This window comes from Mastigoproctus giganteus, chromosome 11, assembly GCF_048544385.1.
Source record: "Mastigoproctus giganteus isolate SK-2022 chromosome 11, ASM4854438v1, whole genome shotgun sequence".
Classification (NCBI taxonomy): Eukaryota; Metazoa; Arthropoda; class Arachnida; order Uropygi; family Thelyphonidae; genus Mastigoproctus; species Mastigoproctus giganteus.
This window is the reverse complement of record NC_143585.1, coordinates 25,470,547-25,485,023: the sequence shown is the minus strand read 5'-3', so window position 1 is coordinate 25,485,023 and position 14,477 is coordinate 25,470,547. Positions and strand designations below refer to the sequence as shown.

Below are 14,477 nucleotides of genomic sequence, written 5' to 3'. Positions count from 1 at the left end.
AATTACTGAAAACCTGCACTGCAGGTATCCAACCTGGTGCAAGTACTCTGCCTCCTCTCCTACTTAATCTATTTTTTTTTTTTTTGTACATATTGTATGTTTACCACATTTGAATTTTGCATCTAGTATCAGAGTGACACCATGTTTTTAGTAATTCTTTTAGACAGCATTAGTTGATTTAATCAGTGTTTCAGATTCATCAAATTTATTGACTGTACTTTTTTCAAGAAATACATGTGAAGAAAGTTTGTTCCAGAGAAGAGAAGTAAGAGGGATAAATGAGGAAGAGTTAATTCTTCAAGTCTGTGTGCTGCCTGACTTTGCAGCATCCATTCACTTGCATTGTTTGTTCATATTGGTTTGGAAGGGAGTTGGGGAATTACATTTCCAATTCAGAAGAATGGTGCCCATAGAAGTATCTATAAAAAAGGCAACTGAAACAATGCCTATGAGATAAAGTGGAAAAACAGATTGTGGATTAACCTGTTTGCTCCATTTTGAATAGAATCAAGAAGCTTGAGTGAGGTTTTGTGGGCACCACCCCAAATGTGGGAACAGTATTCTGTAGTAGGGCAGCTTTGACCATTTGGAAAAGTAATGCTGAGAGCTAGAAAGAAAATCCATTTTTTTTTTTTTTTTTTTTTTTTTTGGTGGAGAGGATGCAATATTTGTGATGTGCTTAAGCCAAGAGAGATTAGAAGTCAGAATAATTCCTAATAGAGATACAAAAATCTGTGTATCATCAAAGATAGGGTATAATAGCAGTACTCTTTTTTGCAAAAAAAAAAAATGAGATAACATTGAGTTTAGAAAGATTGAACATAACTGAGTTTCCTTCACCCCATTGGAGAATTATCTGGAGATCAGCATTTAAAGAGCTAATGATGGATATTCAAGTTGAAAGTGTTTGTACAGTGAAGGTTTCTTAAACTGGAATGTGGATTGTAGAGTGCTACCATTTGCAAAACTGTGGAGTGGACAGTAAGCAGAAGGTTATTAATGTGTAAGTGGAAAAGTAGGAGACAGAATTGAACTTTGGGGAATACCAGCATTAGTGAAGAAATTAAAGGACAAAAGAGCAATCTCCCATAACTGCAGTGAACTAGGAAAATGGGAGTAAGAGTATGTTATAGGCCTAATGGCTGTGATGAGTATAATTAACAACTATACAGAGAAATAGTGTGTGCCAGTAAATCAGAATGTCACACAGTGAGGGATTTAAACTTTCCAGATAATGACTAGAACTTCACTCACACACTAGCAAGACTTTTGTGAATTTACTCGATGACTGTTTTATATGTCAGAGAGGCAACAAGAGAGGGCAATACTTTTGATCTGATTATCAGCAGCAATTCTTCATGTATTAAGAATCTGCAGATAAAAGAACCACTAGGTGGCAATGATCAGTGTATTGATGTGGGATTTACTTAAAGATGCAACTAAACCCAAAGATAAAGGGAGGCACATTTGCTTTCATAAAGGTGATTATACAGTGGATCAATGGATGAAGTTACCAACAGCAACTTCTAAATGGCATTCAGGAAAGTAGTCGTAGAAGCTATTACCCTTTTCATACCAACTATGGTAGATATAAAATAGTCTGCAATGGAATCAAAATATAACCAATGAAATTTAAACAATGTGCATGGAGTTAGACTATCCTGAAGCCTATAATATTGCATGCATTGAATTTTAAGAGTACTGAGTCTTCGGCTAAGAAAATTGAAAACAGATCTAATTGAGTATGTAACTATGTCATTCTCACTTAGTTTGTGGATTCATAATGCACTTACACTGGAAAAAAGAAGAACATTATAGTATAGAAAATAGTGACCCAGGGGCTCACATCTGGGGAGTATGGGCTTGGCACACCCAGGGTCCTGAGCAAGTTATCATTCTTCTCTCTCTCTCTCTCTCTCTCTCTCTCTCTCAATAATTCAAATTTTTTTTTTTTTTTTTTTGCCTGGTGCAGCATAAGCCTCAGGCTTCCTTGCACCATATGGCTAATAATAATAATAATAAAAAAAAAATAATAATATGAAAATGGAGGCAAAGAATAAGGCCGAAAGGACAGCAATAAGAAAGGCTGCATCAGCATATATAATTTTTTTTTTCCAAAGTTAATTTTTCTATATTACAACTTACTAAACTTTCTTTCCAGTATTAGACCAGTTTGGTTAAGACAACAGTAATAATGATCATTGTGCTTAATGTAAAACTAGATAAGCGTACCAAGCATAAATAAATAAAGCATTAATAATCAGAAGAACCAAAGTTGCTAAGGATGGCTTTCCGTCATATCAAATTTCATAAGGTTGTATCTGAAAATGCCACATACAAACATACAAGGGATTTTTTTTTTCGCTGACTGATGCAGAATAAGTTCATTCATTTCCTTACATCCTTTTGCCACTGAAATATTTCAGGGACAACAAGAACAGTTGGAAGATGTGTAATTATTTTATAAGCTACTGCATTTCTCTCACCTATACCTTAACTTTTGTTTATGTTTATACAGGGTGTTTCAAAAATGATGGTAAATAATTTAAAGGTGAAAAGTACAAACTAAAATAAGCAAAAAAGAAGATCCGCCACTGGCTATGGGAGCACTCTGGAGGGTAGTCTGTATTGGTGAGACTGTGTACACACTGGATATGGTAGGGGTACAGTAACTGGTGATGTAAAATTCGCCACACACTGCTATGACTAAGTACACACTCTTGCAGAGCAACCTTCCTTGTCGAAATTCCTGGATTTTGTTCTATTTTTTGTAACGCCCTTTCCTCAACATCAGGTGTTATGCTTCTGGACCTACCTGCTTGTACTCCATGTGTGAAGCACCCATGTTCTCTAAGGCGTTGATGTACCCTGATGAATGTGCACCTGTTCGGCTACCTTCAGCAGCGAAATGCTTCTTGGTACAAACATGCAGTCTCGAGTGCACTGCCGTTGGCTTTACCATATGAAGTGCACGTCCACATACTCTTTGTTGCTGTATTGTTTGTTTGTTATTTGGTTTTTAGGAGCATTAGCAACTAAGGCCATATTGCTCCGGAGATATGCGGTGGTCATTCCTTGACCTTTCCGCACCCTCTGTATTTGGTGGTCACGGGCTCGAACCCCGGTCTAATCAAGAAGTGTGTGCTATGCACTGCTGCTCCTGCCCACCTGGCTACGGAGGCGCCTTGTTGCTGTAACCTCTTTCCATGTTGACTATCCTTTGACAAGTACTAGTATGCCTGCTACGTCTCAGAGCATTGGGAAAGGGAGAGAATAAGCATAACCTAACCTAAACAAACAAGTCAGTGGTGGATCCCAACTAGAAATGCACAATATCTTGAAAATGATTCACTTAAGGACCCATGTTTACCAGGCGTTTTTTTGCATATTGTAGTCTGTGCAGTTTGCCTTTAAATTATTGACCATCACTTCTGAAACACACCCTGTATATTTGGTTTATTAACTCTATTATACACTAATCTATCTGTGCTACGCAGTGATCACTTTTGAACACTTTCCCCCCTCCATCTAACAGTAATTTACTTCTGAAAGCAAGTTTTTCCCCTCAGTTCGTCTATTAAAATTTCACGAAATTTACAATTAATTAGGGTCAAAATGGCTACTAATTATAGTTTTTGCATGTCTGCCAACAAGTTAAACTGTAACTAGAAATTGCCTACATGAATCGATTTTAATTAAGAAAAGAGGCAGATTTTTCTGCTCCACCGGTCATATAATCACTTTTATCTTTTACCTAACTTTCAAAAAATATTTCTTGTCCTTGCATTAGTTTCATATAAACAGAATTCTGAACATTGATAACAGGGCTGTCAAGGTATGAACAAATGGGGCCGGCACTTACACATTTCTGCTACAAGTGAAAAGGAAATAAGTTGTAGGTGGCACACAGCATTAGAAGGGGGAAGGAAAAAAAAAAAAAAAAACCTTATAAGAGGGGTCACGTTTTTAATGGGTTTTCATTTTTGATTATTGATAAAAGGTTAGATTTTTACGTGACTTGGGGAGGGATTCAAGCAAAAACCAGTCGTTGGCCATGGCTGGGGGGGGGGGTTTACAGTGTTCTAAAGTTTTACCCAATTTGTTTGCTATAAGCACATAGTTAACTATGCATGGCCCTACTGACAAATATATTTATACCTCATGGTACATTAGAGTATAAAGAGCAAATTCGAATTGCTGTACAAAATTTCAAAAAGTTGCATCAAACTGGCTTAAAGGGGAATAAAATACTTCACATTTGGGTTTTTCCTTCTAAAAATCTTGAATAAAATCAATGAAAATCATTTTAGCTGTAGTTAAATTTTGCTCTATTGGGTAAATATTTTAACTAAAGTAAAATAAGTTGATATATGCACTAACATGTGGGTGGTGCTAACCTTTTAACCCTGACTGGTTAAAATAACTAATAAAACATTTTAGTTTCATTTTAAGTGGCCACTGGATTCCTAAACAGATCTAATGTCAGTTCCACAATAATAATATTATTTGTATTTAATGCGCAAAATTTGTCAGGAGAACTCTGAATTTATTAAATGGCTAATTCTATTCTAGAGTTTCCAAAATTAAGAAAAGTTAGACTCGTATTTTTGATCCCAAGCAAATTTATTTCATCCATTTTTTAACAGATGGCAATCAGAATACTAACTCAGTCTTCAGAAAAAGGGTGCTTCACTGTGTACTTACAGAGGATATAAAAATAAAATTTAATACCTGCATGGTCACAAACAGGAAAAACAAATAGAAAATGGTGAAAAACTAAGTACTGTACTTCAAATCTACATAGAGTGTAGATTTGAAGTACTTAGGGACAACAGATTATTCTCAAACGTTTTGTGATATTTCCTGTATCACTTCTTCAGTGGCTGAATTACTGCCTTTATTTGACCATCAACTTCATTTAATTAAATATGGTTTTGGCCAGCAAAAACTATACTTATGAAAAAATTAAGATTAAAATTAAGATTTAGAAAATCTTAATTTTTTCCACCATAGGAAAGATGGAAATATGTATGGGCCAGAAGTGGCACATACATCTTTCCATATTTTCTGAGTGTGGAGAATAGTGACTGAACTATTAAAATCGTTGTTAAAATGTAAGACCTAAGTGCAAAATATATGAAACTAAAAATAGTTTCCTGAACAAGAAATGTCTGACAGTATGAGAATAAACTGTTCAGTGAATTAGCTGAAATTATCCTGGGGTTAATTAATATATATATATATATATATGTTACAATAAAAGCTGTAATAAATTGCCAATAAACGAAAACACAGTATTACTTCCTCGTATAAGATAACCATATCTCGCATTAATAATCAGCCAGAATGGCTGAGCTCATTTGCACCTATCGTACACAAATTAGCGGTCAATACTCCAAGTAAATGACATCTAGTGATATGTCAGTTACTAAATGCATCGATATTTTCCTACAGCATCCATTTTTTTCTTGTAACCAGTATACTAATGGTTTCATAGAAATACAACGTTCCAAAATTTCGCTTAATAACACTAGCGAATTAATAATTAACATGCCTGAACTTTTTTTCGAGTTCCATGTCCACTTGTTTGTCTATGGTGGGCAGCCATGCTGGATCACGGTTGCGTTGAATAAACGAACCGCCTCCCTATAACCGTATTTATGAAAATTTCCCTATAGACAGATATTATTTTATTATCACTCAAATCAAATAAGAACTGAAACTCTACTCCGAATAAATAAAAACAAAAATTATTTTTATTACATTCGGTACCACCTATTCAATAATGCGGTCGTTTCATATTTAAAGATCCAGGACAATAAAGGGGGGGAGGGGAACATAAGAATTTCGTCAAGAGATGTGCTCTAAAAATGAAAACGAACAACAGTATTTATAAAATAGAAACTATGGTTTAATACACGAATTATTAATCAGTGGGTTTGATATATCGTGAAATAAATACACTAAAATATTTAGAGAATTAATATTAGTAAGGCCAAATAATGCAAGGAAGTGGCCTTTTCAGCATCAGCAAAAAAATAAAATAAAATAAAATATAATAATCAATAAATAATAAAATAAATTATTCATACAGTTGCCATTCCCAAAGGCAACAATCCAATCCCACTTTGAACTTAACCAGACTCCCTGCCTCTGCATTTTAGGAGGCAACTTATTCAAGTGTTCGAAACCAGCTACTCATAGGAAACTTCATGACAACCTCCCTCCTGCTGTTCCATGTGATTTTATATTTCTCTTCTCACCTACGAAGACCGATCCTTCCTCGTTCATCTTATTCAATCCTCTGATCGCCTTATACATCTGAATCAGATCTACACTGCTCGACAAAATAAACAAAACAAAATGTTTTTCATTAATATTTTATTGTGAACAGGGTACAGAAGGCGAATATTTCGTTCACTGGCTGCAATAGTGGCATAACTCAAAAATCGTAATTTTGAGATAATCGATGAGAAAAATTTGGCTTGATAAACATTCCCTATGGGTAACCAGAATTTCGAAATTTTAACACTCCCTTTTTGAGTTGTGATTTTTTAAACACTCAAAATTTGTGATTTGAGTCCCATAAAGATCGGAGGTAATTAGGATGAAGAACAAAAAAAAAAAAAAAAACATTAAACAAAAACTTTATTTATATTCATAAATTCAGGAACATGTACGAACTACATTTTAATCTTTGAGAACATAATTGTGGTAAAGCATAAATAAGATCAAGAAGTTAGTATGAAATTAACAAAAATTTGGAAGAATTTTGTCATTTTTAGAAACATTTGATCCTTACATAAATTTTAGACTGTTATAAAAACCGGCGTGACATTTGGGAATTGTGTTATTGTTCAACAAACATTGGAGGTCAGTGTGCTTCTTTTCGAAATGGAACTCTTGTAGGCGTTTTTCAATTCGAAATGTCTGCGCGCGTAGCACAGTGGTATCGTCACCGTCCTCCTCATACCGGATGGAAAAGGCCAGGGTTCGAATCCCGTCAATGACGCAACGAACTTTAATGGGCTTTTTTCACTCTGTAGTTGAGTTAGTCGGTCTCAGGCGTAGATAACAAGGTTTTCCCCCCAGAAACTGGGATTTTTCGTCCAGCAAACAGACAAATCGACCATAACATACACGCAATTAACAGACATAAGACACAGCACGGCAGATGAATTTAATTATTCGAGTGGCCTAAATTCGGGTGCGTATACTAGCAACAAGAAATTTGTGTAATGGTTTTATTCGAAAGTTCGCCACGCAATACAAATAAGTTGTTAATATAAATTTTGAGTACAATAGTGGCACAACCTAAAATAATGCCAACTGATATTATAAGAAAGAAGTTGCATTATATTCCAATACGGGGACAACTCAAAAAGGGTTACTGTTGCACTCCAAAGGTAAGGGAGCACACTGAAGAATTGCCACTGTTGGCGCTTCTCAACGCGGTAAAAGTTCAATGGCATAACGACACTTATGTCACCTAGCGAGAAAATATTGAACTCACTTTGTACTGTTATTGCATAATTGTAGAGTCCACTTTCCCAATCTCATTAGTTCTATTAACTGAAAAATTAAGAATTTTTAGTTGTGCCACTATTTCAGCCAGTGAGCAATTTGATATACATTGTTCCACAAAATGAAGAGAACACGAGAAAACGTGGTGTAACTCGCGCAGCTTGCGATTAAGCGGAAAAAATTGGTATGGTGGTGTACGATAGAATAACAATGAACAATGTTATTAATAGAATAACAATGAACAATGTTATTAGTAGAATAACAATGTTAACAATGAAATGAGGAGACAGCGAAACGACAGACACGTGTAAGGGAAGGGTAGTATAAGAATTACCAAAAAGGTCACATTACAGAAGTTGATACAAGATGCTCAAAAATATGGTCACATGATATTGGTACAACATATGTTCCCATTCAACCGCTAAACAGGCCTGACAGTGGTGAACCATACTCGATATAAAGGTGTCTATAAGATTCTGTGGCAACAAATCCCATTCTTTCACCAGCGCAGACTTCAGCTCACCAACTAACCGCTGAGTTGGCTGTCGGCGTGCAATGCAACGCCCAAGATCGTTCCATACATGTTCGATCGGATTTAAGTGTGGTGATCAGGCTGGCCACGGCAGTCGTTGTATATTTAAAGATGTTCCTCCACCACTTGAGCTCTATGTGCAGTGGTGTTGTCGTGCATGCAGATTCTTGCACTGCTTCTATTAGAATGAGCAGAAGCCTGAAAAACAAGATGCATGGTATTTCAGAGACTGCTGGGAGCCATTGCGGTACAAGTAAACACATGGGTTGTGTTAGGGTAGCTAAGAATAGAAACAGGTGCAGGTATACTTGCGTGTACACCAATGCTAGGAGTTTAGTAAATAAATTTGATGAATTTGAGGTATTGCTCAAAACATCAAAGGCAGTTATTGTTGGGATATCAGAGACGTGGTGTCACACAGATATAAGGGATGCAGAACTGCAATTTGGAGAGTACAACGTCTACAGAAAGGATAGACAGGATAGGAAAGGGAGAGGGGTTATGCTATTAGTTAAGAAACACATAAAAACCAAGTAAGTGAAGCCAGTCGACATCGCTGGACAGTGCAGTGTTGAGTCAGTTTGGTGTGACATAAGCATTGGGAGATCAAAATTGAGAGTAGGAGTGTGCTATAGGCCTAATGACTCTGATGAGTATAATAAGAAACTGTACAGGGAAATAGAGTGGGCCAGTAAATCAGAGAGTCTTATAATGGGAGATTTTAATTTCCCAGATATTGACTGGAATTTGGGGGCTGGTTACTCACACACTAGCAGGGCTTTTGTGGATTTATTGGATGATTGTTTTCTACATCAGCACGTTCGGGAGGCAACTAGAGGGAGTAATACTCTTGATTTGATTATCAGCAGTGATTCTTCATGCATTAAGAATCTGCAGATAAATGAACCACTAGGTGGCAGTGATCACAGTGTGCTGAAGTGGGATTTACTCAAAGAGGTAACTACCATTAGGGGTAAAGGGAAGGGTTATTGCTTCCGTAAAGGCGACTACGATGGACTGAGACAGTATTTAAATTCTATACAGTGGGACCAACTGATGATGTTACCAACAGCAAATTCAAAATGGGAAGCATTCAAAGAACTTATCTTGGAAGCTACTAGGCTTTACATACCAACTAAGAAATATTGTTCAAGGTTCAGGCCAAAATGGATGTCAGATGAACTAATGAGGCATATGGCAGAGAAGAAAATGCATGGGATACTTACAAATTAACAAATGACACAGAAGCCTATGATAGATACAAGTTGATATGCAACCAAGTTACAAAGGAGGTTAGGCAGGCAAAGGCAGATTACGAGAAATCCTTGGCAAGGGATGCAAAGAAAAACAGCAAAGAGTTCTTTACTTATGTTAACTCTAGAAGGAAGGGGATGAATCAGATTGGTCCACTTGATATTGATGGGTCAACTGTTGATGATCCTGCTCAGGTAGCTAACAAACTAAATGAATATTTTGCATCGACATTCACACATGAGGAGTTATTCAGCAAGGGGAATGCCAGAGGTGTATTCAACTCTAGCAGTAAGCTACAGAATCTTGAAATAACTGGGAGTAAAGTGGAGGAGAAACTGTTGAAGATAAACACAAGAAAGGCACCCGGGGTGGATGGGATCTATCCAGTTATATTAAAGGAGGCAGCAAAGGAAGTAAGCAAACCCTTAGCCATAATTATGAGAGCTTCCTTGGACTCAGGGGAGGTACCCATAGACTGGAAATGGGCAAATGTGACCCCAATTCACAAAGGAGGATCAAAGGCTGACACAAGTAATTATAGACCTGTGAGCTTTACTTGTTCCAGGAAAATTAATGGAGGCACTGGTTAAAGAAGCACTGCAGGATCATTTAGACAAGACTTCAGTTATAGCTCAGACACAGCATGGTTTTGTTAAGGGGAAGTCTTGCCTGACCAACTTGATTGGATACTATGATGCAGTCACAAAAGAACTGGATGCAGGGAATAACTTTGATATTATACTTGGATCTTAGAAAGGCTTTTGATACTGTTGCACATGGAAGACTGCTACACAAATTGGAGCAGTGTGACATTGGAGGCAAATTGCTGCTATGGATAAAGGGGTGGTTGAGGGGGAGAAGACAGAGAGTGGTAATCAATGGACACTGCATCGTGGACTAATGTTATTAGTGGAGTCCCTCAGGGCTCAGTGTTGGGTCCATTATTGTTTTCTGTATTTATAAATGATATTGATGATGGTATATCAAGCTTAATGTCCAAGTTTGCAGATGATACAAAGGTTGGCAGGGTTGTCAAGGACACTACTGACACTATGCTGCTGCAACAGGATCTGGAAAGGTTGAGCAGATGGGCTGAGAGGTGGCAAATGAAGTTTAACATTGACAAATGTAAAGTACTACACATGGGAAACAGCAACCCCAGAGCAACGTATCAACTCTGTGGTACTACACTGACAGTGGTAGAGAATGAAAGGGACTTGGGGGTGGTTGTGCAGGCAGATATGAAGTTCTCTGAGCAGTGCAGACGGGCTGCAAGAGTAGCTCATGGAGTATTGTCAATGATATACAGGAATTTTTCCAGCAGGTATAAGGAGGTGATTATTCCATTGTATAAGGCAATGGTCAGGCCACACCTAGAGTACTGTATACAGGTCTGGAGGCCTCATTTCAAGAAGGATGTAGAGCTGCTGGAACGAGTACAGAGAAGGGCAACAAGATTAGTGAATGGAACAAAGGGGTGCTCTTACGAAGAAAGGCTTAAGTTTTGCAAATTACAGTGTCTGGAGACTAGGCACCAGCGAGGTGATCTGATAGAGGTGTATAAAGCCTTGAATGGTTTAAGCATGCTCAATGCTGATGGGATTCTTCCTCTTGCTCAGAAAAATCACCTGAGAGGGCATAAATTCAAATTGAGGAAAGACAGATGTAGGATAGACGTGCGGAAATTTGCCTTTAGCCAGCGGGTGGTTGGTTGGTGGAACAGACTTCCGTCCCTTGTGGTGGAGGTTGATAGCCTAAATAAGTTTAAGGCTCAGCTGGACAGGTATTTTGAACGAACAGAGGGGTGAAGTGGAAGTGGTTTTTTTTTTTTTTTTTTTTTTGGCTGATGCTGCATAAGCTTGCTTTCTTGCATCAAATGCCTCTACTAATGCTAAAAGAAAATCTCGGCCAACCACACCCCTAAAAAGTCGCAGATAGGGTTCTAGGTTCTGTTCTCGGTACCGGTGCGCAGGTACGGTACCCCTATCAAAAATATGAAGAGGGAGTGCAACTTTCTTCATGTTTCATAACGTCTGTTTGTATGTTAAATTTGATTAATCTGAAAACAGAACTGTACCCCATTTATCAGGGCTCCAAATCACATGTTCATGGCCCAGTTTAGACGAGGTCTGCAGTGGTTTGGGGTTAATGGGATACAAATCACTGGCTTCCCTTGCGTAGAGTCCATTTGAATTGAGCCTTCTTAACACAGTCCAGTTGGAAATGTTTTCACCTGTGGCTGCAGCAACCTCAAGAGACAGTTGATGACAGTACGTCGTAGGGTTCCATCTTGCTGTTAGAGTCAGATAGCGGTGTTATGGTTGACGCAGCCCTCGGGAGACCTTGACACATACTTCTTCTTGTAATGTTTTCAGAAGTGGATTTACCGTGAAGCTAATGAAGCTTAAGCTTCACGGCCCCTCACTTGCACTATCCTCTTTCAAGGTCATGGGAGAGACCCTAGCAATGTGTTCACATGGTCATATGTTTTTGTAAAATTTGCAAAGTAAGATATTTTAACACAATCGATTAAGACCGCTGTCTTCTTCCATTCCGACTTCTCCTCTATCACACTTCTCCTAGGGTCGGGTTGCGTTGGAGGGGCTGCGAGCATTTTTGGGATCTGGCTAGGAGAAGTTGAGTTGGGGATAAATTGGTTTGGGTTTAGTGGGATATATTTGTGGTTCGCAGTCACTTCCGTGTATAGTTAAGTTATTGCTAGCCGCCCCGGTGTAGGAATGGCTTACAGGAATACTCCTGCCGCCCACTATGCTGACTCATCTGGCGTCGTGACACGAAGGTGCAGGGTCAGAGGTCATATCGCGCTATGAATGTGTCCTATGGCACTCGGCACCGAAATTAATCGAAATAATAGGAAAACGTGTGTAAAATGAAGTGGTAAATCAAATAAATAAACCAGACACAAAATACTACTCCATTGTTGTCGATTCTACACCGGATATGACAAACACTGATCAGTTGGCGATTATTGTGCACTCTTGTTATAACGAAAACCCTACGAGCGAGTTTTAACTTTTTCGCCAACTGAAAACTACCTATCTGTCACTTTATTAAACAAAGTGAAAAAAATTCTGGACGATTGTAACTTTCCATTGAACAACGTTCGCAGTCAGTCGTATGACAACGCAGCTGTTATAAAAGGTGAGGACAGAGGTTTGGTTTGGTTTCGGTTTTTATGGCGCATGAACAGCTAAGGCTATAATGCGCCAAGTGCAAAGAGGACAAAGAACGGAAGCACTCTTTAAAAACATTAATAGGTAAGCAGAATATGTTACGTGCACAGCTCGTTCCCTTAACAATGATATACAGTCTTGTCAATGATATACAGGAATTTTTCAAGCAGGGATAAGGAGGTGATTATCCCCTTGTATAAGGCAATGGTCAGACCACACCTTGAGTACTGTATACAGGTCTGGAGGCCTCATTTTAAGAAGGATGTAGAGCTGTTGGAACGAGTACAGAGAAGGGCAACGAGATTAGTGAATGGAACAAAGGGTTGCTCTTACGAAGAAAGGCTTAAGTTTTGCAAATTACAGTGTCTGGAGACTAGGCACCTGCGAGGTGATCTGACTGAGGTGTATAAAGCCTTGAACGGTTTGAGCATGCTCAAGGCTGATGGGATTCTTTCTCTTGCTCAGAATAATCGCGTGAAAGGGCATAAATTCAAATTGAGGAAAGACGGTTGTAGGATAGATGTGCGGAAATTTGCCTTTAGCCAGCGGGTGGTTGATTGCTGGAACAAACTTCCACCTGTCGTTTGGAGCAAGTGGATGGGTGAAATAAGGGTTTTTTTTTTTTTTTTTTTTTTGGCTGATGCTATATAAGCTTGCTTTCTTGCATCGTGTGCCTTTGCTAATACTAATCTCGTCAGAGAAAAAAGCTGTCTCCACAGTACCCGAAGTTGTTGACGGTTCTTCAACAGTTATGGTTTCTTTTCGGGTTCGCCTTGTAGATGGAGTATTTTAAACACACGTGCCAACTTGGATTATTTTTTTTTTTACTTTTTACTTCAACAGTTATGTTTTCTTTTCGGGTTCGTCTTGTAGATGGAGTATTTTAAACACACGTGCCAACTTGGATTATTTTTTTTTAAAGAGTCTAAGTGTAAGGAGATGGTCTGTCCATTATACAGTTGTCCAAGCGTTGAAATTTGGTACAACGACATTTTATGGTCTGAAAAATATATTTTAGAAGACTGGGAAGAGAAACCCGATCATAAACGAGATGCAAAATGTTTATTCAAAAAGTTCGAATGGAACATGAAATCAAAGCGATAAAGATGAGCGATGAAATCAATAGAAATTATTTCGATATCGAGAAGTGAATTGTAACAAAAAAACTTCAGATCATACCAAAATTAGTAATTCATTAACAGGATACGATAAATTTCGAACAGAAGTAATAAATAGTCTCTTGGATTGTTTGATAATCCAAATAGTGAAGAGGAGTAAGTCCAGCGGGGTGCTGGAGCCGGTTCGCGCGAGCCAGTTGTTAAATTTTCAAGAATTTTGCGAGCCGGTTGTTAAACCGACAATGGCTATAATTAGATAAAATTTATTCTATTTATCACCAATCTAATAAAAATCAAAACGAGCTAGAAACTTAGCTAAAGAACTTGAAATTGATATTATTAAAATTGGTCGAATACTGGGACTATGAAAGAATGGGTGGCATGTAGTTTACGAGCTGCTACTGCTATATGGCGTGCATATCCTGCTATATATATATATATATTTTTTTTTTTTTTTTTCTTCTTATTCTGGTCTGGTAAAGCGATTAACTAACATTAATTTTTTGCAAGACATTGCTTTAATGATAGACATTCTTGAAGAATTTTCATTACTCAATCTAACAGTCAGAAAGAGGAAAAATTAATCAAACGCACAATAAGAGCTTTGGAAAATTTAAAGGTCGGTACTAGAAAACATGAATCTCAAGTTGAAGATTTGATTAAATCAGATGAGTTTAAAGATATTCTATTGAATAAAAATAATAAATTCAGTGCTCTTCCTAGGAATACATTACTAGAAAATTTAATTCAACACATGAATTTACGTTTTTTATCAGACAGAAATAATGATGAAAACATTTAAAATTATTTCGATTTATTAGAACCATCTACTTGGCCTTACGAAGGCCAAGTAGA

The 14,477-nt window shown here is 37.6% G+C and overlaps 1 protein-coding gene across 1 annotated transcript in view; it reads right to left on the bottom strand.

Annotated features, from left to right (window-relative positions):
* The window catches only part of LOC150077815 (WD repeat-containing protein 48), a 109,706-nt gene extending 104,098 nt beyond the window's left edge, over positions 1-5,608 (bottom strand). Inside the window, exon 1 of the mRNA XM_090385297.1 lies at positions 5,555-5,608. Within this exon, the coding sequence (XP_090241423.1) occupies positions 5,555-5,608 (54 nt within the window). The remainder of the gene's footprint in view (positions 1-5,554) is intronic.
* Positions 5,609-14,477: the final 8,869 nt, after the last annotated feature.